This window comes from Bos indicus x Bos taurus, chromosome 18 (assembly GCF_003369695.1).
Source record: "Bos indicus x Bos taurus breed Angus x Brahman F1 hybrid chromosome 18, Bos_hybrid_MaternalHap_v2.0, whole genome shotgun sequence".
Taxonomy (NCBI): Eukaryota; Metazoa; Chordata; class Mammalia; order Artiodactyla; family Bovidae; genus Bos; species Bos indicus x Bos taurus.
In genome coordinates, this window is record NC_040093.1 from 13,524,871 (window position 1) to 13,551,648 (window position 26,778).

At 42.0% G+C, this 26,778-nt stretch overlaps 2 protein-coding genes and 1 pseudogene across 4 annotated transcripts in view; all 3 read left to right on the forward strand.

Moving 5' to 3' along the window:
* Positions 1–4,221, forward strand: part of ZNF180 (zinc finger protein 180) — a 20,072-nt gene extending 15,851 nt beyond the window's left edge. For 2 of the 3 annotated variants that reach the window (XM_027515528.1, XM_027515529.1), the window contains exons 4-5: positions 428–548; positions 1,893–4,221. In XM_027515528.1, the coding sequence (XP_027371329.1) occupies positions 428–548; positions 1,893–3,637 (1,866 nt within the window). In that variant the 3' untranslated portion in view covers positions 3,638–4,221. The remainder of the gene's footprint in view (positions 1–427; positions 549–1,892) is intronic. The other variant, XM_027515530.1, reaches the window with a different exon arrangement.
* On the forward strand, positions 470–26,020 carry ZNF285 (zinc finger protein 285). The gene is given in 7 exon segments (XM_027515538.1): positions 470–548; positions 5,561–5,695; positions 20,497–20,623; positions 23,335–23,412; positions 23,701–24,144; positions 24,147–24,248; positions 24,251–26,020. Coding segments are annotated over 6 exon segments (1,857 nt in total). The 5' UTR covers positions 470–548; positions 5,561–5,599; the 3' UTR covers positions 25,261–26,020.
* On the forward strand, positions 473–14,085 carry LOC113876386 (annotated as a pseudogene).
* Positions 26,021–26,778: the final 758 nt, after the last annotated feature.

The following is a 26,778-nucleotide window of genomic DNA, read 5'->3' on the forward strand; positions in this document are numbered from 1 at the left end:
GACTAATTGTAAGAGAGGCTGTATGGCTTGCTAAGCCTAAAATATTTGCTCTCTGACCTTTGACAGTTAAAAATTTGCTGAACCTGTTTTGTTAGTTTCTTGATAATTTGGAGGGAATTCCTAAGTTGGAATTCCATATTCACCAACACAAAAATTAGCATTTTCTTTAAGGTCTACAAGAAAGATAACAGTTTGTCATTTCTTTCTGATGTTCCTCTTTGGGGTTATATATAAACAGGTCCAGCATCCAAAACCCAAAGGGGCTTGCCTAAAAGGTACTTGTACCCCTAGAATCTTTTGAATGTTGACTATCTCAGGACTGTTTCCAGGCCATCAGGTTTTCCTTCTTCCATCTGTCAAACTTTTCCTCTCTGAACACTGGAAGGAAATGATACCCAGCTGAGTAGGAATGTGTGTCCTGTTTTAGGAGGGAGTGAACTTCAAAATAGTGACTGTGGACTTCACTCAGGAAGAAGAAGGCACTTTGAGCTCTGCTCAGAGGACCCTGGACAGAGATGTGATCCTGGAAAACCACGGGGACTCTTGGGGTAAGAGTACAGTCCCCTTTAATGGTATCTGTATATTGAAATAATTTCTCATTTCTACAGATCAGGATCTAGGGAGTTCAGAGGCCAGAATGATTTTGGCCACACAAAGATTAGTATGGTAAAGATATAGTTTTAGTTTGTAGGGTAACAAAGGTACAACTTCGTGAGTTTGAGCTTATTCAGTCTGCTAGGTTCCTAAGAGCCAAAGACAGGGACCAGATTCTGCAGTGACTTTCTTTTGTCCCCAGTCCAGACACCCAAAGTTCTATATCTTTCCTCTCAGCTTTCCAAACTAGATGTAATCTAGTTCAAACAAGAGGATGAGTATAAAAAGGGTTTCCCCACATACATATCCAGGTGAGAAATAGACATTTAGGAGTCATTATAGGTAGACTTCCCTGGTGGCTGGGTGGTAAAGAATCAGCCTGCCAATGCAGGAGATGTGGGTTCGATCCCTGGGTCAGGAAGATCCCCTGGAGAAGGAAATGGCAATCCACTCCAGTATTATTGCCTGGGGAATCCCATGGACAGAGGAGCCTCGTGGGTTATAGTGCATTGGGGTTGCAAAGAGTCAGACACGACTGAATGACTAACACTTTCACTTTCTTTCACAGGTATAGATTTGTTTGAGAAATCCCCATAGGGCATGCCACATATTTATCTTTTCTCCCACTCAAAGAGGACTATATACATCACCACTTTTTCCCAAATGTACCTTCTGTTGCTTGGCCTAATAGCCACTCAGGCTTCTGTGTATGAGCAGATCTCCATCCTCTCTCACTTGGGACCAAAGGAATCCATGGGGCCATATTAGCCTCTAAGGCATTTAGGGAACCTGGGATAACAGTGCACTCATTATTTTTTCCTGGTTCACAAAGTAGTTTGACTTCATCTTACTAACACGACTGTACTAACAAGTTTCATGCCTTCAGAAAGTCCTAGAAATGTAAACATTAATTTCTATTTCAGTGAACATGTGTCTTAGCACTAAAGAGGGTAGAAAGGATCCTTTGTGTTTTTACTAAGAATTGCAGAATTGTTTTAAAATCCTGTAAGTTTTGCATAGATGATCCTATTTTGGAATATGGAGATATTTGACATCTAAAGTCTTTATTCAGCAACACTAAGATATGATATAGTTTCATATTAATTCCTTGTTATGCTCTCTGACTGTGGTAGTTCTCTGCTTACTGCTCATCTCATCATTTTGCTTTTCAATTTATATTTTGGTCTATAGCTGAAAATAAATCTACATATAATTTTCATACTTTCTTGTCAGCTTTCCCCCCACTATTCCAGCTCTAACAATTTTTGGCTAGGGTATTCTATTTTGCTTTCTTCCAGACTTGGCAACTGCACTTGGAAGAAGAGAATCAAGATTGAAGCAGAGCGTTTTTGATGACAAACTATCCCATAGTGTGAAGATAGAAAAGTTGACAAGAGATGATCCTTGGTTATCTTCATGCAAAGAATTTCAGGATTGTAAGGAGCTGTTGGAGAAGCAACAGGAAAAACAAGAGAGACTTTTGAAGGAAGTGACATTTACTCACAGGAATGCCATTACTCATGAGAGAGACTGCAAAAATGATAGCCCTGAGGAGAAGGCTGGTCTGAATTCCAATCTTCTTTCATCACAGATGATACCCATAAGGAACCATTTTCATAAACACGCTTCACATGTTAAAAAATTACATTATAATTCTATGGTAAACACTCATCAGATGATTACTGATACTGAGAAACTCTGTGAAAATAATGAATTTGGAAACCTCCCCCAGAGTATTCATTTTATTCAGTTTACAAGAACTCAAACAGAAGATAAATCCTATGGATTTAGTGACAGTATTCAACCTTTTAACCATGGTACACCCTTAAACATACATGAGAAAACACATGCACAAGGAAGATCCTTTGATTTTAAAGAATGTGGGCAAATTTTGAACCACAGCATATCCCATAACGAACAACAGAGAAACTCCATTGGAGAGAGTCAGTATAAATGTCATAAGACCTCCCAGAGTTCATCCCTTGCTCAAAACATGAGAAATCATTCTGAAGAGAAGCCCTTTGAATGTAATCAGTGTGGAAAATCCTTCAGTTGGAGCTCTCATCTTGTTGCACATCAGAGAACTCATACAGGGGAGAAACCTTATGAATGTAATGAATGTGGGAAATCATTCAGCCGCAGCTCTCACCTTGTTTCCCATCAAAGAACTCATACTGGAGAGAAACCTTACAGATGTAATCAGTGTGGTAAATCCTTTAGCCAGAGCTATGTCCTTGTTGTGCATCAGAGAACTCATACTGGAGAGAAGCCTTACGAGTGCAATCAGTGTGGAAAGTCATTCAGACAGAGCTACAAACTTATCGCACATCAAAGAACTCATACTGGAGAGAAGCCCTACGAATGTAATCAATGTGGGAAATCATTTATCCAGAGCTATAAACTTATTGCCCATCAAAGAATTCATACTGGAGAAAAGCCCTATGAATGCAATCAATGTGGAAAGTCTTTTAGTCAAAGTTACAAACTTGTTGCCCACCAGAGAACTCACACAGGAGAAAAACCCTTTGAATGTAATCAGTGTGGAAAATCCTTCAGCTGGAGCTCTCAACTTGTTGCACACCAAAGAACTCACACTGGAGAGAAACCCTACGAATGTAATGAGTGTGGGAAATCTTTCAACCGCAGTTCTCACCTTGTTATGCATCAGAGAACTCACACTGGAGAAAAACCCTATGAATGTAACCAGTGTGGGAAGTCCTTCAGCCAGAGTTATGTCCTTGTTGTACATCAGAGAACTCACACTGGCGAAAAGCCCTATGAGTGCAGTGAGTGTGGAAAATCCTTCAGGCAGAGTTCATGCCTTACTCAACATCAGAGAACTCATACTGGAGAGAAACCCTATGAATGTAATCAGTGTGGGAAAACATTCAGCTTGAGTGCTCGACTTATTGTACATCAAAGAACTCATACTGGAGAGAAACCCTTTACGTGTAATCAATGTGGGAAAGCTTTCATTAATAGTTCTAAACTTATTAGACATCAGGCAACTCATACAGAAGAGAAACCCTATGGATGTAACTAGCCTGGAAATCTTTCAGCAGAGGATATCCCTTCCTCCTTGCCTCCCTTTCTCCCTCACTCTTTCCCTTTCTCCCTTCAGCCCCTCATTCCCTTGTTCCCTCCTTCCATTCCTCCAGGATTACATGTATTGGAAAGAACAAGCATGAAAATTGTGTGTGTGGAAAAAAAGCTTTCCATTAGCTCTCTGTTCAACTGTGTATCTGAAAACTCTTTCTGGAGAAGAAAGAAAAAGTATGAGTCATGTATTTTACTTGGCAATTCCATGTTTTAAAAAATCAAACTTGACCCTTGTTAAACATTCCCATGAGCATGATAACTCTTGGCACTTTTCCTTGAAGAAAGCACTTCGACCTGAATTTGAGAGAATTATTAAATGGTCAATATGCTGTGGAGTGATTGCCAGTGAGGTAGACCTCTTTTCCAATAAAGAATAAATGAGAGGGGACATATATACACCTATGACTGATTCATGTTGATATATGGCAAAAACTAACACAATATTGTAAAGCAATTATCCTGCAATTAAAAAAAGATAGTAAATCTAAAGAGAATAAAGCTATGGCACCTAAAAAAAAAAAAAAAAAAGGAATAAAAGAATGCTAATACTGGTTGTCTTGTTGAAAATGTTGGGAAATTGCTGTAGTTATTACAAACCACTCCAGTATTCTTGCCTGGACAATTCCATGGACAGAGGAGCCTGGGGGACTACAGTCCATGGGGTTGCAAAAGAGTTGGACATGACTGAGGTGACTTAGCACACAGCACATTAGAACTTAGACTGGAAAACAGAATTTCAGTGTATCCTTTTCCAATGTGATTTCTCCAGCACTACTTGGTGATTTGTTTCATAAGCACTTTTATCTTATATGTAAATATTTTGTAAAAAAAAAAAAAAAAGGGAAATGGCTGTGAACTGAAAATTGCAGGGCAAGAGTATAGAACATTCATTTCTAGAATCATGAAAAGATATATTTGTGCTTGGATCAGAATCTAAAGGGATTCTAGGTGTATCTCTTTTAATTTTAGATTTATACTTTTTTCATTTGTTTTTTGGACTGTGTGCTTTTTTATAATACTAATGAATGATATCAGAAATAAATAGTCCAAAAATAGAAAAATACCCATCTCCTTTGACCATTTAGCCAGATAACAGAGATCCCTCATGCTTCTGAGAGTTCATTTGGATTAGCATGAATAGGTCACTCCTTAGGACGTAGATTCCCAGGAATTTTCCTTATTGAAAATAAAATATTTCAGGCTTCTGTGGTGGCTCAGTGGTGAGTAATCGACCTGCTAATGCAGGAGACATGGGTTCCATCCCTGATCCAGGAAGATCCCACATGCCAAGGAGCAACTAAGCCTATGTGCCACAACTATTGAGCCTATTCTCTAGAGCTTAGGAACTGCAGCTATTGAGCCACATACCCTAGAACCTGTGCTCAGCAAGAGAAGCCACCACAATGAGAAGCCCACACACCACAGCTAGAGAGTAGCCCCCCATTCTCTGCAACTAGAGAAAAGACCATGTAGCAACAAAGACCCAGCACGGTCAAAAATAAATAAAATCAGAACTTAAATATTTTCCTGGCAATGTGGAACTGGAAATTTATGCCAGAGAATTAAATGAGAATTCATGGGTAGTACAGAGGGCAGATGAGTTTTTATCTTTTTCTTTTAAACCCATCTTATCCAAAGCAGTATAAAAGAGCTCTGTTTTTAAGGTGTTTTTTTTTTTTTTTTCTTTTTCTCTCCTTATGTAGTATTATCTTTTTACCATCCAGGATATGTTCCCTAATTCGAGAATCCTCTGAGTGGGAAGATATTGCCCTGGCTAAGTGCTCACCGCCTAAATTAAGTTCACAAGGATGCTTTTAGTGAGGTAATAATTGTAGTTTCTCATTGGGTTTTTTTTTTTTTTTTTTAGATTTGGTTCACAAGTCTTTCTGGCCCTTGCCCCTAAATCATGAATTCTAATCCTATGGATTATCGTGGACCTGAAAACTCTGATCCTGGAGAGTTACTGAAAAATAGAGTTGAACTGAGAGAGCACAGAATGGAGGTAAATTCCCTGAAGAAACAAAAAGCTAAAATGACATCTGATAGGGATTTGTTATTTAGTGTCCAACTCTTTTGCAACCCCATGGACTGAAGCCCACCAGGCTCCTCTGTCCATGAGATTTTCCAGGCAAGAATACTGGAGTGGGTTGCCATTTCCTTCCCAGGGAACCTTCCTGACCCAAGGATGAAACCTTGGTCTCTTGCATTGCAAGCAGAATCTTTGCCACTGAGACCACAGGGAAGCCCTGATAGCGGTTCCCCATAGTAAATTCTGTCCGCATGAGATGACCCTAAATGTTTTTAATGAGGATTAATCTAGAGAGTGCAGCACACCTGACAGTGACTGAAGTTCTGGGGGAACAGTTGTTGATGACTGGAAAACTGGCTCACCACCCCAGGAGAATCTTCAGTCAGTCCATGATTGCATAGGTAGAGGAACAGAAGGGATTCTCCATGCATCGCAATTTTGGGAAGGACATAAAATAGTGAAAATGCTAATAATGGGATCTGGTTAGGCTTCTTTTTCTCCAAGTTACAGATAAAGCAAGTAGATGATTTTCACTGGGCATGTTGAATCTTATTTTGAAGGCAAGGAAACAGGATTGTACAAACAAGTATAAAACCAACCGGGCTAAGAAAGCTCTGAAGATTCAAGTTTGGGAAGGGATTATTCCAAAGTGATCTCTTTAGTAAATATTTAAAATATTTCATTGAAAATATAAAGACAAAACTGCCAAGAAATTTTAAGTGAGTATTGTTTGTGTGTTTCTTGGCCAGGTTGAATATGTGGGTCATCTGTGTGCACTAAGTCATATATGTCAGTTCCTAGGTGGTGAAGTATGGTTGCCAAGTGTTTTGAAGTAAGATAGATCCAATAGATAAACAAAAATGTTCATTTCTCTTATTTGCTCATTTATTTCCCTTTGTAGAAAAGGCATTCTTCTAAAAAAATAGTCAAAAGAATGAAGAGACATTAAAGTGACAGCGTATCAAAAATACGTAATTAAACTTCTGAACCTAATATGTAGGGTTAAAAAAGGGAGTCAGTAACTTGATTTTAATGACACACATATGACACATTTAAAATGACATACATCCCTTGCGTAAAAATTTTTGTCAAATTCACAAAAATAAAATTATACTTTGCAACTTCCCTGGTGGTACAGTGGATAGGAATCAGTTTGCCAGTGCAGGAGACAGGGATTTGATCCCTGGTCCAGGAAGATTCCACAGGCCTTGGAACAACTAAGCCCATACAACGCAGCTGCTAAAGCCTGAGCACTCTAGAGCCTGTGCTCCACAGTAAGAGAAGCTACCTCAATGGAGAAACCCGTGCACCGCAACTGGAGAGTTGCCTCCACTCTCTGCAACTAGAGAAAACCCACAGCCCACACACAGCAACAAAGACCTCGTGTAGCAACAACAACAACAAAAGATCATACTTGGACATAGAAATATGCATAGTTATTTCACAGGCCAAATTTCTTTCACCATACTCTAGTAAAATTAGACATAGATGAAGAGTGGCCAGATGTTTTTATGTATTTATTACTTTGGCCACAAAGCACAGCTTGCAGGATCTTCGTTCCCTGACTAGGGATTGAACCCCAGCCCTAGCAGTGAAAGTGCCAAGTGCTAACCACTAGACTGCCAGGGAATTCCCCAGAATGTTTTTAAACACATGGATGTTAAGGGATACTCTCCTAGAACCAAGGTTTTAAAACACTTGAGTGATAGGCATATATAAAATTTTACATGTAAATTACATATAGTATATGTAAAATATGTATCAGTAAATCTTACACATATAAACTATTATAAATTACATATTATAAAATATTTATATATATCTGTGTGCTCAGTCACTTCAGTCATGTCCCAACTTTTTGCAACCCTGTGGACCGTAGCCTGCCAGGCTCTTCTGTTCATGGAATTTTCCCAGCAAGAATCCTGGAGTGGGTTGCCATGCCCTCCTCCAGGGGATCTTTCTGACCCAGGGATCGAACCCAGGTCTCCTGCATTGCAGGCAGATTCTTTACCGTCTGAGTCACCAGGGAAGTCCCTTCTCTATATGTAATTCACACCAAAACATCAATAATGCTTTTGCATCCTGTGAAAGATTGTGGATTTGTTTGAGAATAATGTCAGACTTTCTACAATGTGAACATGTTAGTACTAAGAGGTAACTTTAAGAAAAGTACTTGTTTAGCCGCTAAGTCGTGTCTCACTCTTTGTGACCCCATGGACTGTAGCCCACCGAGCTCCTCTGCCATCTGCTGTTTCCTTCTCCAGGGGATCTTCTAACCCAGGGTTCGACAGGTAAGTTCTTTACCACTGAACCAACCAGGGAAACACAATAGCCGTTCCCCAGGCTAGAGTCCCAGCCTGACAGTGAAGGGTTAGCTGGCCATGCAGAGGCCATTCCCTGACCTTGGTCTTTCCTGTGGATACAGCAGGTACCGTGGTAGGTGATTGTTGTGCAGCCTCATTTCTCTTACTCAGTCCCCATCTTTTCATGCTGCCTTCATGCTTTCCAGAGAGTAGCATCCCCAGGGGGAGCAAATGGTCTCTGGAGTGCCTTTTCTCTGATAGAAAGAGGCAGTGTAAGACAAGCAAGCCAGTAGTAGACAGTCTGTTCCAGAAGGTTGACTCTATCCTCTGATGGATTTCTCACTTACCTCCAATATTCTACAGATTCATGGCCATAAACAGGTTCGTGTTACCTGAACCTTAAAAGAGAAAAGCCAATGAAGAGTGTCAGACAGCATGGACACATTTTTCAGGTCACATGGAATGCTGCAGTAAATACAACAGTCTGCTGGCTCGCCAGCAGTGACCCGGGTATGTTGAGATTTTTATGTGTCCAGACCTATCCGTATTGCCTGATTCCTCCTGAATATGCTCACAGAACACACAGCCACAGATGGAGCCCTTCGGAGGTTCAGCTCACATGTACCCAGCCTCACAGTTGCCCTGCAAGATGGTGTGATGAGAATGCCCACCAAGTGTGGGCTCTAAGACCAGGCTTGTGTGCTGCAGTCCCAGCTCAACACTTCCTCAGGCATGCTGGAGTAACTTAACTCGGCCACTTACCCTCTCTGTGCCTGGGTGTTCTCCTCTGTAAAATGAAGATCATGACAGTTTCTACCTCCATGTTCCTCTGAGGGTTAAAGAAGTTAGTATATGCACCTCTTTGGTACATAGAAGTGTTGTAATGGTGTTTGACATTGTTGTTAACAACAGCATTATTAAAATGAAGAAGTAAACGTGTGTGTAAAATATTATTCAGAATTTCTTTTGGGGGACTTCCCTTGCAATCCAGTGATTAGGACTCTGCACTTCCACGCTGGTGGCGCAGGTTTGATCCCTGGTCAGGGAGCTAGGATCCCACATGCAATAGTGTTGCGGCCAATGTGTGAAAAAAAAAAAAAAGCCCTACAGATGTGCAGAGTGTGGGAAAGGCTTCAGTTATAGCTCAGGTCTGTGAAATCATCAGAGGGTGCGTGTAAGCAAGAAGCCTTACAAGTAGATGTGAGTCAAGGTCTCCAGTTTAGAACTTTGCCTTCATCTCAGAGCCCAAACAAGAGAAAAACATTATAGATGTGATGTGTATGGAGATCCTCAGGAAGGGCTGATGTTTTCATAGCTACTGGTCTGCCTAGGAAGGGAAAATCTGCAAGTTTGGTAAATAGGGAAAGCACTTCAGTCACAAACTTCAGTCTTCAAGAGTCTGTTGCACAGTTGAATACTCCTTAAGGCAATGACCTGGCCAGCGGCTTCAGTGAAAATGGTCACCTTCATCAGAGCTGGCCTAGGAGGGAGGTTTTACAAATGATGACAGTAACGAGAATGTATCCTAGGAGCAGATTATACACAGTACTTGTGGCGGGGGAAATACCTGTAAACAGAGCAAATGTAAGAAAAACATTGTCCTCTTACTCAAACCAATAATGTCCATACATTTTAGGAGATGGTTTTTATAGGGACTTCCCTGGCAGTCCAGTGATCAAGCCTCTGCACTTCCAATGCAAGGGTGAGGTTTCCATCCCTGGTCAGGAAAATGAGATCCCATGTGCTGTGTGGCACAGCAAAAAAAAAAAAAAAAAAGATTTTATAAAAAGTAAAAATGTTGACATTCATTGAGGCAAGTTACCTTTAGAAGGCCAGGAATGGCTTCAAGGAGAGACATTCTCTTGGCAGGCCTGGGTAATGTATCTCTAGCACATTTTCATCATGCTTCTGTGATGGGGTTTTATCTCACAGAGATAAACTGCTCTCATAGCAAAGGTTCTGTAAACTGAAGGAATGTTTTATCATTTTAAGTAAAATCTGATTGGGCTTTTAATTGGCATTGTATGGAATTTATAGGTTAATCTAGAAAGAATCTACATATTTGAAATGCTGATTTTTTTCCATTTTGAAAATGCTATTTATTTCCACTTACTAAAGTATTTTAAATGATCTTTCAGTCATATTTTTTTAGAGATTTTAAAAGATAGGTTCTGAATATTCTTAAATATATTTCTAGGATTTTGTTTTACGTTTATCATGAATATATTTTTACCCATTTTATTTCATAGAGGGTTGGGTTATTTTTAACTTGTAAGACAAATATTCATACACTTTTAAAATTCAGAAATAGCATTTTTAACTTGTCAGAACAGCAGTGGTAAAACAGGGTCACCAAAGCCATGTCCATGGAGCTGTAGAAACATGTACTCTTACACACTTATTGATGAGAATGAAAATAGGTAGCCTTTTTTGAAAGAATTTCTCAGTGTATCAAATTCAATTTGTGTAACCTTCAAAGTGGCAATCAGTGTGTAATAATTTATACTTGGGAGATAGTTACAGATGTGGGAAAAGATGTGTGCATATGACCAAGCTCAGTATTTTTTTTTTAACCATAGGAAAACCCCACAAATGTTAATTCTCCAGTTGTAGTAAGTTAAGGCATGTGTATATGAGGACAAACCACTAAAAATATTCAGGCACACCTGTAATGACATCAAAAGTTGCCTACAAACTATTTAGAGAACAAGAAAACTTGTAGAATGACAATTATACTATGACCCCATTTTGTTCATATTGTGTGTTTATAAAGAGAGAAGGAAAAATAATGTGTGAAAGGTCAGTATCATAAGTGCTTATTTCTAGCAGACGGAATACGGGGTCTGTAATACTTTCACGGACTTCTACATATTTATTACAAAAAGTATACATTAATTTTATAACAACAGTAAAGCTATTGTTTAAAAAAAAAAAAATTAGTCTGCTGGAGTAATCCCGTATGGTCAAGGATCCAGGTTATAAACTCTATAATTTTTTTTCTTTTTCTACTATTCACTTAGCACCTAGTACCAAATACAAGGTGTACAAGTGAACTGTGAAATTTGTGATTTAGATACTTTCAGAGGCTGCATCATTTTTGCTGGCTGGTAGAAGATGAGGTGTTCTGGATCATTGGGAGGACCTGTTTAGTACTTCTGTCCTACATTTTGGCCTTCTGGGATCCGGAGCCCACAAGCCTGGCTTCAATAGAGAATAGTGCACCATAACTCTAGTCTGATGTCTCCACCTGGATGACTCAGGAGGCCTGAGGCATGACCTGGGCTGAGTCCCTTTCTGTTACCTGGGGCTGCAAGGAAAGGAATCTAAGTGACACACATATCTCAAAGATTTGCAGATTTGATTCCAAACCACTGCTATAAGCAAATACTGCAGTAAAGCAGGTCACATGACTTTTTTGGTTTCCCAGTGTACATGAAACTTATGTCTGTAGTACTGTATATTGTAGTCTATTAAGTATGCAGTAGCATTATATCTAAAAAATAAATACACACCTTAATTCAAAAATACTTTTTCCCTGGGGGTCCATTGGTTAGAATTGGGTGCTTTTATTGCTGTGGACCCAACCTCTGATTGGGAAACTAAGATCCTGCAAGCCACACAGCACAGCCAAAATGATAAAATACTCTTGCTAAAAAATGCTAACCATCATCTGAGTCTTCAGTGAGTTGTAATCTTTTTGCAACAGTTAACATCAGAAATCACTGATCACAGTAAAAGGTTTTTAACAAACAAAATTTTTTTTAAAAGATCACCAATCATAGATCAACCTAACAAATACAGCAATGATGAAAAAGTTTGAAATATTGCAAGAATTGCCAAAGTGTGACACAGAGATACAAAGTGAGCAAATACTGTTGAAAAAATGGTGCTGATACACTTGCTTGCCACAGGCTTGCTACAAACTGTCACTTTGTAAAAGCACAGTATCTGTGGAGTTCAATAAAACAAGGTATCAGTTCAGTTCAGTTCAGTCGCTCAGTCATGTCTGACTCTTTGCGACCCCATGAATTGCAGCATGCCAGGCCTCCCTGTCCATCACCAACTCCTGGAGTTCAACCAGACTCACGTCCATCGAGTAAGTGATGCCATCCAGCCATCTCATCCTCCGTCATCCCCTTCTCCTCCTGCCCCCAATCCCTCCCAGCATCAGAGTCTTTTCCAATGAGTCAACTCTTCGCATGAGGTGGCCAAAGTACTGGAGTTTCAGCTTTAACGTCATTCCTTCCAAAGAAATCCCAGGGCTGATCTCCTTCAGAATGGACTGGTTGGATCTCCTTGCAGTCCAAGGGACTCTCAAGAGTTCTCCAACACCACAGTTCAAAAGCATCAATTCTTCAGCGCTTAGCTTTCTTCACAGTCCAACTCTCACATCCATACATGACCACAGGAAAAACCATAGCCTTGACTAGACGGACCTTTGTTGGCAAAGTAATGTCTCTGCTTTTCAATGCTTGCCTGCATTTCAGAAGGTGATAAGTACCAAGAAAGGAAAGGGAAAGTGGGGTGAGGCAGGTGATGAAGTGCCCGGGGCTGTTACACTTTTAAATAGTAGACCTCCCTGAGAGTAACATTTCAGCAAAGAATAAAGAAGGTGAAGCAAACTTTGTGGCCACTGAGGTAAAGAACATACCAGCAGAGGAACAGTGATCAGGTTTGACGGATAACACAAAGCCCAACATTGGACCAGAATGGGCAAGTGAGGACGTAATGGAAGATTAGGTAAGAGAGGAGGGACTAAAGTGGATAAATTAATTTAGAAATGGAGGATCTACCTATTTATCACAAATATTACTGAGATGTATTATAGAAACCATCCTCCTCTCCATCTGATAAAAAAAGACTGTTAAGCTCTGCCATAATTAAGGGTGACTGTCATCTCTGTGGCAGATTTTACTAGATTTTTAAAAAAGTCACAGTGAAACATTTCATCAAATGACAAGAGACAGGCCCAAAGCATTTATTTCACCATTCTCTTTGTGTGCCCCAAGTTTCAATGTTAAGCTATTGTTGAATGTAATCCTTTCAGCTCCTGCCAATCACCAACTGTCTAATCTAGACTTAGAGCCGACAGAGATAGTTCTCATCCATTTTTGGGGTGTTTTGTTTGTTTTGACCCTTTATAGGTCAGAATTATAGGCTCTAATATACTCCTTATTTAATTTTAAGGCCCAATCAATCCCAATTCAAATTTAAGGTATTGAAAAATGAAAATGTTTAATAGAAATCTTAAAATGAGAAAAAACATTAAGTCCCAACAAGGGAGCTTTCAAAGAGAATGTGAAAGCTTTCCATGTTTTCATAGTTTGTTGAAATGTATCTCTTTGAAGAGAACCCCAAACTCCTACAATTGCCTGATAAAGGACAGCACCTACTGACTAGTTCCTACGTCTTTCTGCTTCTCCTAAGGGGAAAAGTCAGGTGTCCTGTGGAAGATTTCCCAGAGTCTTCTTAAATGGAAACAAATCCTGAAAACAAAGGGAAGTAAATTTTAATTGAAAACTTGTGTGTTTATAAAAGTAAAAGATAGCCTCTTTCCCGGCTGGCACCATGGAGGGAGCAGAAGAGAAGAAAAAGAAGGTTCCTGCTGTGCCAGAAACCCTTACGAAAAAGCGAAAGAATTTCTCAGAGCTTAAGATCAAGCGCCTGCGAAGGAAGTTTGCCTAAAAGATGCTTCGAATGGCAAGGAGGAAGCTTATCTATGAAAAAGCTAAGCATATCACAAGGAATACAGGCAGACGTACAGAACTGACATTCGAGTGGCTAGGATGGCACGAAAAGCCGGCGACTTCTATGTACCCGCGAAACCCAAATTGGCATTTGTCATCAGAATCAGAGGTATCAACGGTGTGAGCCTGAAAGTTCGAAAGGTGCTGCAGCTCCTTCGCCTCCAGCAGATCTTCTGTGGCACCTTTGTGAAGCTCAACAAGGCTTCAATTAACATTCTGAGAATTGTGGAGCCATACATTGCATGCTGCTGCTGCTGCTAAGTCGCTTCAGTCGTGTCCGACTCTGTGCGACCCTATAGACGGCAACCCACCAGGCTCCCCCATCCCTGGGATTCTCCAGGCAAGAACACTGGAGTGGGTTGCCATTTCCTTCTCCAATGCATGAAAGTGAAAAGTGAAAGTGAAGTCGCTCAGTCGTGTCCGACTCCTAGCGACCCCATGGACTGCAGCAAATGAATTGATCTACAAGCGTGGTTATGGCAAAATCAACAAGAAGCGAATTGCCCTGACAGACAACGCATTGATTGCTCGATCTCTTGGGAAATATGCATGGAGGATCTGATTCATGAGATCTATACCATTGGAAAACGTTTCAAAGAAGCAAACAACTTCCTTTGGCCCTTTAAATTGTCTTCTCTACGAAGTGGAATTAAGAAAAAGACCACCCATTTTGTAGAAGGTGGAGATGCTGGCAACAGGGAAGACCAGGCTTATTACAAGGATGAACTAAGGTATCTAGCAGGATTATTTTTGTAATCTGGTTAATAAACAGTTGAAACAAAAACAAACAAAAGTAAAGGATATGCCTACAGAATAAGTACCTTTGAAGATTTTCACTAAAATATAACAAGTGCTCATTTTTAGGTGGTAAGACATTGACTCTTCACTCTTCTTTTTTATCTTGGGTAGAGATTTTTAAAATTTATTTTTAACATTTTGCTGTTATTTTATCACTGCTGTGATTGTTGTTATTATTTTACAAAGATAGAGTCCAGGTGGTCCCTCAGTTCAGTTCAGTTCAGTTACTCAGTCGTGTCCGACTCTTTGCGACCCCATGAATCGCAGCACACCAGGCCTCCCTGTCCATCACCAACTCCCGGAGTTCACCTCAGACTCACATCCATCGAGTCAGTGATGCCATCCAGCCATCTCATCCTCTGTCGTCCCCTTCTCCTCCTGCCCTCAATCCCTCCCAGCATCAGAGTCTTTTCCAATGAGTCAACTCTTCGCATGAGGTGGCCAAAGTACTGGAGTTTCAGCTTTAACGTCATTCCTTCCAAAGAAATCCCAGGGCTGATCTCCTTCAGAATGGACTGGTTGGATCTCCTTGCAGTCCAGGGGACTCTCAAGAGTCTTCTCCAACACCACAGTTCAAAAGCATCAATTCCTCGGCGCTCAGCCTTCTTCACAGTCCAGCTCTAACATCCATAGATGACCACAGGAAAAACCATAGCCTTGACTAGACGGACTTTTGTTGGCAAAGTAATGTCTCTGCTTTTGAATATGCTATCTAGGTTGGTCATAACTTTCCTTCCAAGGAGTAAGCGTCTTTTAATTTCATGGCTGCAGTCACCATCTGCAGTGATTTTGGAGCCCCCAAAAATAAAGTCTGACACTGTTTCCACTGTTTGCCCATCTATTTCCCATGAAGTGATGGGACCGGATGCCATGATCTTCGTTTTCTGAATGTTGAGCTTTATTTTTTTTTTTCTTTTTTTTTTCATTAGAACTGATTCAAATGTATTCTTTTTAACGGCTGATGAATATTGAGCTTTAGTCCCTGCAGCACTGTAAACTACGAGCAACCTGGCACGGCCCTAGTGCCGCGCAGGGGCTTCTGGGGATTGTAGTCCACAGGCTACCTCGCGCATGCGCCATGGGCCGGGACAGATGCTATGGGCCACATTATTTGGGGCGCTGAGGTGAGTGTGGCTCGGAGTCACTGTGTAAGGGGGGGTGGGGGGTGGGGGTTGTGAAACTGTAGCCCGACCTTGTGAACTGGAATGGGAGGCGTAGGAAGCGGGGACTAGTGACCGATAAAAGGACTTCCTTGGCGAGGTGAAGTGGTGAGGGGCTCCCGCCCGGCATCCCTGGAATGGGATCCGGAGTGGGGAGCTTGGGCTGGTTTGCGAGGTGGTGCCCCTGCAGGCTTGTAGGATGTGCAACTCCGGGTCAGAGTTGGTGTGAGTCTTGGCACGTGCATCTCAACCCAGGCGGGGGGCAGGGGGCGTGGCCTCAGGTTTTGAAGATGCTGATTTGGGCCAGGCGCCCATGATGGGGAGGGTTTTCCTGGTAGCTCAGTCAGCAAAGAATCTGCCCGCAATGCCGGAGACCCGGGTTCGATTCCCCGGGTCAGGAAGATCCTCTGGAGTCGGGAATGGCAACCCACTCCAGTATTCTTGCCTGGAGAGAACAGAGGAGCCTGGCGGGCTACAGTCCATGGGGTCACAAAGAGTCGGACACGGACAGGACTGAGTGACACACACACCCACACACCCTCCCTCCCTGATGGGGAGAGAAATTGACCCAAGCAGTTGGGTCATCTCCGAGAGGAAGGACAGCTTGGTCTGTTCATTCCTCGTTTCGGCGGAGGGGCGATTCCGGCTCAGCATCCAACATCCTTGGAGTCTTAGTTTCTGAAGGTTTCTGCGTTTGGGGTGTGGCAGCCCTTGACTCCAGCGGGGCAATCTTGACTTTAGGGCAGAAGTTCTGACCTCTGGAAATAGGGGGGCAACTCAAACTGTACATCCCTTCTCTGTATGTCCTGGCCGGGAGTATGTCTCTGAATACAGTATGAAGACAGAGTGCTATTTTTGAGGATTATAAGACACATAGAAAATTGTAAATTGTTAAACTGCAGTCAACAAATATGAACACTGACTCTACATTTGATAACATTAGGGAATTGTTGAGGTGTCACATTAACATTTTAAAGATGATTTCATATCTTTTAGAGCTACTTACTGAAATATGTATGGACAAAATAATATGTCAGGGAATTGCTTCAAAATAGTATGTGAATATGTGGGGAATGGGTAGAGGTGTAGTTGAAACAAGAGTGACCACATGTTAATAATTGTTTAAACCAAGTGACTGGTACCTGGGGGTTCACTGTGCTATTCTGTCTGCCTCTGTATATGTTAGAAATTTCCATAATACAATATTTTGGAAACAATTTTCCAGTTAACTAGCTAGGAAATACCTGAAGCATAGGAAAGTTGGATTTTCCTCTTAGTTGCACATAGTATGTGGGGCCAGACCTTGGAAATCCCCCTTCAGACTAGACCCCAATGCCCTGGGAGTCCCTGTGAGCTCCAAGGTGTAGTCAGAGTTTCAGGCCTTTCAATAAAATTCTGTAGTTTTCTTCCTTTCTCAGTAAAGTTGAGGTCGTTTATGTCTTTTGCCCCTTGTAAATGGGACAGTTTTTCAATTCTATCTCTGTGAATATCAGTGTGTTTTTCAACATCTCAAACCTATTATTTCCAAAACTGAACTTCTGATTCTCCTTACAAAACCTGTCCCTCCTATGGACTTCCCCATCTCTGTCAAGGACAACTCCGTCTTTGCAGTAACTGAAGCCAAAGTTCCGTCTCCTTTCTTTCTTTCTCTGCCCACATGCAAATCATCAACAGATCGTATTGACCAGATCATTGGTATAAATCCTGATCCCTGCCATTTCTCACTACCTCCACCTCTGCTTCTCTGATCCAAGGCACCGTCATCTCTGACTGGGATTTCCTGAAAACCACCTAACTAGTCTTCCTGCTCCCCTTCTTACCGTTGGTAGTCCATTCTTTGTGTATATGTCTATTCTGGTTTTGTGGGGATTTAAAGTTAATTTTTATTGGAGTATAGTTACTTTACAATGTTGTGTTAGTTTCTACTGTACAGCAAAATGAATCACCTGTGTGTGTTTGTATGTGTGTGTGTGTCGCTCAGTCGTATCTGGCTCTTTGTGACCCTATGGACTGTAGCCCGCCAGGTTCCTTTGTCCATGGAATTCTTCAGGCAAGAGTACTGGAGTGGGTAGGCATTCCCTCCTCCAGGAGATCTTCCCAACTGAGGGATCGAACCTGGGTCTCCTACATAGAAGGCAGATTCTTTACTGCCTGAGCCAGCAAGGAAGCCCTGAATCAGCTATACATATATCCCCTGTTTTTTGGATTTCCTTCCCATTTAGATCAACACAGAGCATTGAATAGAATTCCCTCGGCTATACAGTAGGTTCTCACTAGTTATCCATTTCATACATAGCATCAATAGTATATATATGTCAATCCCAATTGGCAGTCCATTCATCACAGCAGCTAGCATGATCCTGTTAATACCTAATTTGAATCATGTCACTCCTCTGTTCAGAATCCTCCCATTACTTCTAACTAATGAGACTAGCAGCCCAAACCTTCAAGTGTTCTTATAGCATCTACCACCTGGCTCCCTTTACCTGCACTCTGTTCCCTCTGGCTCATTCTCACACTCACTCCACTTGAGCCATGTCCATGCTGCCACCCCAAGGTCTTTGCACTTGCTATTTCCTCCGTCTAGAATGCTCTGTACACATACTTGCATTGCCCACTCCCTTACTTCATTAAGTATCACCTCAGTGAGACATTTCCTGACCACCCTGTTTCACTTCCAGTCCCCCTTCCCTGCTTTTTTAATTTTTTGCTCCATAGCATTCATCACTGTGGTATCTTCAGTGTCCAGATCACTGCCTGGCACTCAGTTCAGTTCAGTTCAGTTCAGTTGCTCAGTCGTGTCTGACTCTTTGCAACCCCATGAATCGCAGCACGCCAGGCCTCCCTGTCCATCACCCACTCCCGGAGTTCACTCAAACTCACTTCCATTGAATCGGTGATGCCATCCAGCCATCTCATCTTCTGTTGTCCCCTTCTCCTCCTGCCTGCAATCCCTCCCAGCATCAGAGTCTTTTCCAATGAGTCAGCTCTTCGCATGAGGTGGCCAAAGTACTGAAGTTTCAGCTGCAGCATCATTCCCTGCAAAGAAATCCCAGGGCTGATCTCCTTCAGAATGGACTGGTTGGATGTCCTTGCAGTCCAAGGGACTCTCAAGAGTCTTCTCCAACACCACAGTTCAAAAGCATCAATTCTTCGGCGCTCAGCCTTCTTCACAGTCCAACTCTCACATCCATACATGACCACTGGAAAAACCATAGCCTTGACTAAACGGACCTTTGTAGGCAAAGTAATGTCTCTGCTTTTGAATATGCTATCTGGGTTGGACATAACTTTCCTTCCAAGGAGTAAGCGTCTTTTAATTTCATGGCTGCAGTCACCATCTGCAGTGATTTTGGAGCCCAGAAAAATAAAGTCTGGCACTGTTTCCACTGTTTGCCCATCTATTTCCCATGAAGTGGTGGGACCAGATGCCATGATCTTCGTACTCAGTAGGCACTAAATAAGTATGTGTTACATGAGGGAATGCAGTCCCTGTCCTCTCTGAGCTTAGAGACAGAGGCAGAAGGCAATTAAGCCACTGCAGTATAATGCTATCGTAGGAGAAGTGGTACCTGCCATAGTCTGAATGTTTGTGTCCCCCTCAAATTCATTATGTTGAAAACCTAATGGCAGGATTTCCCTGGTGGTTCAGTAGCCAAGGCTCCACACTCCCAGTCCAGGGGGCCCAGGTTCAATTCCGTGTCAGGGAACTAGATTCCCACATGCCACAACTATGCTGCAGTCAAGACTGAAGATCCTGTGTGCCACACCTGAGGCCCAGCACGGCCAAAAAAATAAATATTGAAAGAAAATGTGACAGTTTGACCCAAAAGCTTGAGGAAAGAGGAGTTATACAGGTGTCTGGGATGGGATTGGTGGGTGGGCGGCTTGAGGAGGTGGGAATCTCGTCTGGTGAGAGTAAGAGGAGAGGAAAAGACATCTTGGAAAAAAAAAAAATGTGTGAGAAAACCGTCCAGTCCAGAAGGAACCAATATTCATTCACAACTTGTTAAACCCCCGGTCTCATGGATTCTCCTTTGCAGTTCTGGTTTCTCTGGCTCCTGCTCTCTCTAAGAGGAAGACAGTATGATTAAGCTCCAGGTAAGCTGAAGTTCCTTTCTTTGTCTTAAATGCTATGTCCATTCTGAGGAGCTGGGTATCTCTATTTTCCAAAAGGAAGTCAGCAATTTTTGAGTGACTTCTGTGTGGTAGGCACTTTACCTTATTTATAACAGCTGGGAAAGGTAGTGGTATTATTCCCTTTGGAGAAATTAAGCAACAGGCTCAGAGATGTCAGGCTGTCTGATCCAGGGTTGCTCCCAAGTTCAGTTTGCTTACCAGTGCCAGTCAATGAGGTGCTTGTCCCTGGTCCATGAGAGATAAGTACAGAAATCAAGAGTAAGGGACTTCCCTGGTGATCTAGTGGTTAAGAATCCACCTTGCAATGCAGGGGACATGGGTTCAGTTCCTGGTCTGGGAACTAAGATCCCACATGCTGTGGCACAACCAGCATGCTGAAAGGCAGCCAAATACATAAATATTTTTTTAAAAGAAAACAAAAGCAAGGGTTTGGAGAACTCCTTGGTGGGGTTAGAACTCCATGCTTTCACAGCTGTGGCTCCAGGTTCAATTCCTGGTCAGGGAACTAAGAGGATTTGGAGCAAAAAGATAAAAACTTAATGACTGATACAGAAGCTTCCAATGTAGCTCTTCATCCAGGAGTCACTGGTGCAGATGATGAATGTGGCATGTGCTTGATGTTTCAGGAAACCTTGACCTTCAAGGACATGGCCATGGTCTTCTCCAAGGAAGAGCTGGCACTCTTGGACTCTGCCCAGATAAACCTGTACCAAGATGTGATGCTGGAGAACTTCAGGAACCTGGTCTCCGTGGGTGAGGACAACAAGCACCTGTAACTAAGCATCAAACCACTGGTCTCATTTTCTCAAGTGAGCAGCTTCAAACTGGATAGAATATTTCAGCTGGAGCACAAAGGGAAACCTCCTAAGGGATACACATGCAGATGACAACCTGCAGTTAATGAGTTTTAATAACTGTGAGCAGGTGGTCCCTTGTGAGTTGTGGGTGGGTGAGGGAGCTCTCCTCTGGCCTGTGCCCCCTGCCAGTGGGCATCCGGTGCAGTTGGCAAGCCTACTTTGATCTCATCACGTGTTTAGGCTCTCATTCCTTCATATTTTCCAGAACAGGACTGAGGAAGTTCACACATTACCAAGGCCTTGGTCCCTTGGTTGCCTCTAGAATAAAACCAGGGTGGGTTTTTGTTTGTTTGTTTGTTTGTTTTTCAGTTTTCTTTTTTTTTAACCAATGTTTTGGAAAAACTGGTATTAAAGGAAGCAAGTTAGGATCAGGTTGGTAGTCAGTACACTACGAGTGTCCGCTTATTTGCCCTCTTGCTGGTCAATATCTATCCTAGCTTCAATTTCTCAGAGCCCTGTATACAGGTATCTATGACCTCAGTTTAGTTTATGAGATAGTTGCTCTTATTGTCCCCCTTCTACAGAGCAAACAACTGAGGTGCAGAGTGGACAAGTAACTTGCCCAGGATCACCCAGCTTGTCAGAGGCACTAGGATTTGAACCTCTCAGTCTGACCCTCAGCCCTGTGCTTGTAATAACCAGGTGACATGAAGTACTGCCATGTCCATAGATTGTAAACAGAGATCCTTGGCCTCAGTGGGCAGGACTGACCCCATTGGTGAGTCCTGAAATCAAGTGACCATGCCATAGCTAGCAGTTTTTAAAAAGCAAAACAAATCCATGGACTAGAACACGAAAGGATTTATCAGAGTACGTTGCACCTGGTAAGGTAAGCCTCAACTGATCACAATATTTTAGTTTCTGGTCTGTGTGTCTGTGTAGGTACTGGGTCACAGTGTAAATGCTTTTCTTGCTATGGGTACAGTCCAAACAGTTGGAAAACTACTGCTTTAAGCCTGTTCCTGTTTCCTCTGACACCACTTTATGAACCAAAGTCACTCAATAAAATGAATCAGAAAATTACCTTGAACTAGAAGCAGTGTCCAGATGATGTTTGTGACATTTTGTGAAGCCTATTTTTGGGTGCCAAGGTGTTGTGACCATCTATTTCTTATGAATTTTTCGTACAATCTTGCTTCCTGGGTGCCAGGCCGTGAACAGTTCCACGCTGCCCATTCTCCTAGCCATGGCTGTTAGAGATTCTGCAATAACCTCAAAGGGGAGAAGTTGGGAATTGGACTATAGGGTCTTGAGGGATTTTGTCTCTTCACAAAGCCAGAAAACCTCAGGGAAATAAAAAGGATGTCCCATATTTCACAAAATTATCCCCATTTCAATCCCCACTGCAGCTGTAGGCCCGCTGTGTTCAGTTGTGCATGTGGTACACAAATATACATGATAGTTCTATCATGTTTAATAGCTGATGTAAAGGCAAGGACTTGGTTAGGAGAGAGGACTTGCTGCTTGTTTCTGCAACCTTCTACAGGATCCTGGAAGGTCTCTGTGATCCTTTATATCTCTCACCATGTCCAGAACTCCATTATTATATATATTACATAAATCATATAGGAACCTTCCCCTTATGTTTGGGGGTTTTTGTTTTTGTCTTTTTACGTATTTTTGTTCTTCTAACTTCATATCATGTAATGAATAAATAGTCACATGGTGTGGTAGCTATGATGATTCTTTCTGATGTATACTCACCCCTTCAGTCAGAAACAGCAATAAACAAGAATATGTTGAAAATGAATTCACAGTGAACAACACATTTTAAGTATGGTGCATTCCATTTCAGTGTGGTTCAATATGTACAGTGTTTAAAAGGGCATCTCCCTTTAAAGTCTCACTGCTGCTGCTGCTAAGTCACTTCAGTCGTGTCCGACTCTGCGCGACTCCATAGACGGCAGCCCACCAGGCTCCCCCGTCCCTAGGACTCTCCAGGCAAGAACACTGGAGTGGGTTGCCATTTCCTTCTCCAGTGCATGAAAGTGAAAAGTGAAAGTGGAGTCGCTCAGTTGTATCTGACTCTTAGCGACCCCATGGACTGCAGCCTACTAGGCTCCTCCATCCATGGGATTTTCCAAGCAAGAGTACTGGAGTTGGGTGCCATTGCCTTCTCCTTAAAGCCTCACAGATATACATAATTCTTACAAAAGTACCCACACAGAGATTATTAAGTTTTAAAGTTGTCTCACAGTAAATATGTGCTTAAAAACTATAAAAGCTTGTGTATTTTGGAAGAAAAGTTATTCTAGATAAATTTATTTTTAAATATTGCTGAAAAAACTATAGGCTTTAGAGGTCATGGATATCAAATCCATTACTTAAAAACAAATTAGCAAAACGACTAAAGTCTTTTTATGGACTACTCTAATAGCAGAGAGGTGAATTTCTTCCTTTATAATTGTTTCCAGTATTTCTTTTGATGCATCTGCAGTCAGTGGTTTTTGATTGGCAGCTCACAGATTAGAATGATTAGGTTTCTAATTGTTTCATACACAACTAGGATCCAGTGGCAACTTCTCATCCCACCCAGCTTCATATCCTCAGAGCCTTTGGATAGATGATCTACTTGTTTGCTTAGCCAAATTCTCTTTCTCCTCATAGAAGACAGGATTAAAAACAACCTTATGAACCTTCAGGAAAAAGGCTTGAGTTACCTCTCACCAGAAGTGCTCTGCTGCTGCTGCTGCTGCTGCTGCTGCTGCTAAGTCGCTTCAGTCGTGTCCGACTCTGTGTGACCCCATGGACTGCAGCCCACCAGGCTCCTCTGTCCATGGGACTCTCCAGGCAAGAACAATGGAGTGGGTTGCCATTTCCTCCTCCAATGCATGAAAGTGAAAATCAAAGTGAAGTCGCTCAGTCGTGTCCGACTCCCAGCGACCCCATGGACTGCAGCCCACCAGGCTCCTCCGTCCATGGGATTCTCCAGGCAAGAGGACTGGAGTGGGATGCCATTGCCTTCTCCAGAAGTGCTCTACTTTTGGCAAATTTGGAACCAAAGGATCAGTGAATTAACCATGAGTCATGATTATGTTATTATGAATCTTCAAGGAGATTGTCCCCAGTATTTAGGAGACATTTCCCTCTGTGAAGAGTGGCCAGGAGTGTCTGTTCAGATTTCTGAAAATGAAAACCATGTAATAAATGCCATTAATTTAGAAAATCAAGACATCACAGCTTAGAAAATCCTGACACAGGTCCTTACCCCAGAATCCTGGAAGAAAGCCAACCTAATGACTGAGCCCCATAATTCTCGGAGAAAGCAGATAGAAGAGAAACTGGATGGATGTGCTCGGTGTGATGACAGCTTCTTTCAGAACTTGAGTGATTATGATGATTCCCAAGAATGTAAAGGAGAGGAACTTTGTAGATACACCAACTGTGGGAAACACTTGGTTATAAAGTCAACAGTCAAACACAGTCACATGTCCATGCAGTGTGGCACACTTTCAGATGTAATAACCCTGGAATGGGCTTCACAGATGATGCTCATGTTCATCACAGTGCTCACACGGAGGAATATCTTATAAACACCATAGGTATGGAAGGCACTTTAGCCAGAGCTCAGAACATACTGTTTACGATAAAACCCATTCAGGGGAGGAAACTTGTGAAGGTCAAGAGTGTGCTCAGGGCTGCAAACAGAACTCAAACCTTCCTAGAAATCCCAATGGCCCTCCAGGAGACAAGCCCTATAAATGCGTGGAATGTGGCAAAGGCTTCAGTTGCGATTCCTCTCTTCATAACCACCGCTGAGTCCACATGGGGGAGATACCCTACACCTGTGATGTGTGTGGGAAGGGGTTCGGATTTGGGTTGCTCCTGTGTTTCCATCAGAGGGTCCACAGTGGGAAAAGGCCGTATAAGTGCGCCAAGTGTGGGAAGGACTTTGATCAGAGCTCCAACCTTCTTGTCCATCAGAGGGTCCACAGAGGGGAGAAACCCTACAAATGCAGCGAGTACAGCAAATGCGTCAGTTCCAGCTCCATTCTCCAAGTTCACCAGAAGCTGCACATGGGGAAGAAGCCTTACAGGTGTGACAAGGGTGGGAAGAGCTTCAGCCAAAGCACACACCTGCACACTCACTAGAGGGTGCACACAGGGGAGAAACCCTACAAATGTGATGTGTGCAGGAAGGCTTTCACATACAGCTCAGTTCTGCACACTCATCAGAGAGTTCACACAGAAGAAAAGCCTCACATGTGCCAAGTGTGTGATAAGGGCTTCTATTTTCACTTACATCAGAGAGATCACACCCAAGAGAAGCCATATAAATATGACGGTTGTGGGAAGGGCTTCAGTTGGAACTCAGATCTTCAGGTTCATCTCTGAGTCCACATAGGAGAGAGGCCCTATAAGTGTAAGGAGTGTGAGAAGGGCATCAGTTGTAACTCATATCTTCATGCCCATTAGAGAGTTCATAGGGATGAGATGGACTATGCATGTCATGAACACAACAAGGCTCAGGAAATATATAGCTTGGACCTTCTTACTCAGCCAAGACTCCACAAGAGGACAGAAACATTATAAATGTAGCCAGTCTGGGTTCAATGAGGAAAACAGAAGCCACTCTAGGTGTTTCAGATGATAGACATTCAGCCATTGGGAGGGCTGGAGGAGCAAAGGACAGGGACGCTGCCACCCATGATGTCAGCGTGCAGCACTAAAGCACATGTTTCTTAAGGGCATTCCAGGAAACTACTGTGGATCTCAACACCTTTCTTGAAACGCCCATCAGCTGTCATAGGCCAAGAAAGTGATTCTTGACAAATGGGCTGTTTGTGGCAATGACAGTATTTAGAGGTCAAATTTCCATTAATGGGTGTGCCCAGGAAGGAAATTCTAATTGGGATGGAGCCAGCAAGAACTTCAGTCCAGCCAAAACCTGTAGGTGTTTTTGCTTGTTTTTAGAATCTCCTCTAGAAATGTATTCTCTGCTAAGAACATTCAAAATAGCGCTCAGAGATGAAAGCTGTGTTATTATTATGGTAAGAATTAGGCCATACTCAGGTTTTCAAATCCATTAGATTCTTCATACAGTCGAGAAGCTCTATGGAAGTGATATTTTAAGGGTGTGGCAGAGACACTGATATGTATTCATATTCCTACTGGTTCTATTTTCGAAGCCAAAGTGTTCATTGTCAGAAGCAGACACCACTCTTTCTCAGCATCTTGTTTAATAATGGGTTTTTAGAAGGTTCTCATTTTGTCAAGTTCCTATCAAAACTGTGATTCAGTTTGGGATTATAGTTGGATTTTGGAGGAGGACATATTTTTACAGTATCTTTATCTTCAGTAACAATGTATTTTTGTATCTGTTTATTTTGTTTGTTATTTTGATCATATTTTATCCCTAGTTTTCTTTCCTTTTTATTTTTATTTTTTTTTCTTTTTCTTTCCTTTTTAAAAGAATATTTATTTGGCTGCATCAGGTCTTAGCTGTGGCCTGTGGGATCTTTGTTCCCTGACCAGGGATTGAACCTGAAACCCCTGCATTGCAAAGTGAATTCTTAACCTCTGGACCACCAGGGAAGTCCCTTTAGTTGCTTTGTTTTTGTTTTTTTTTTTTACATTACATTTTCATACTAGTTATTGTTTGTATATGAAACAGCCATTCAAATGCAAATAAAACCACCCCTGAAGTATTACATTCTTACCAATTCAGGTTGGCAATAGTGACAGATTAACTAAACTCAGTGTCAGTAAGGGAGTAGAAAAAAGTTAGCATCCTTACCGTATGTTAGTGAAAAAAAAAAAACAGGTGTAACTTCTGAAGAGGATTTTATATATATGTATCAAAGTGTATAAGGAGCATTATCTTTCAACCACTAATGCAACTGCTCAGAATTTGTCTTTAAGACATGATTGCACAGGTTGGAAAAGACAGTTTAAAGAAGGGAGCATATTCTAAGAATATTTGCAGTAATAAAAGTTGCAGACAACCTAAAGTTCTATGAATAAGAGATTGAGCAAATTATGTCATCCTCATATAATGGAATAATGTGTGGGTGTGTCTGACTCTTTGTAACCCCATGGACTATAGCCCAC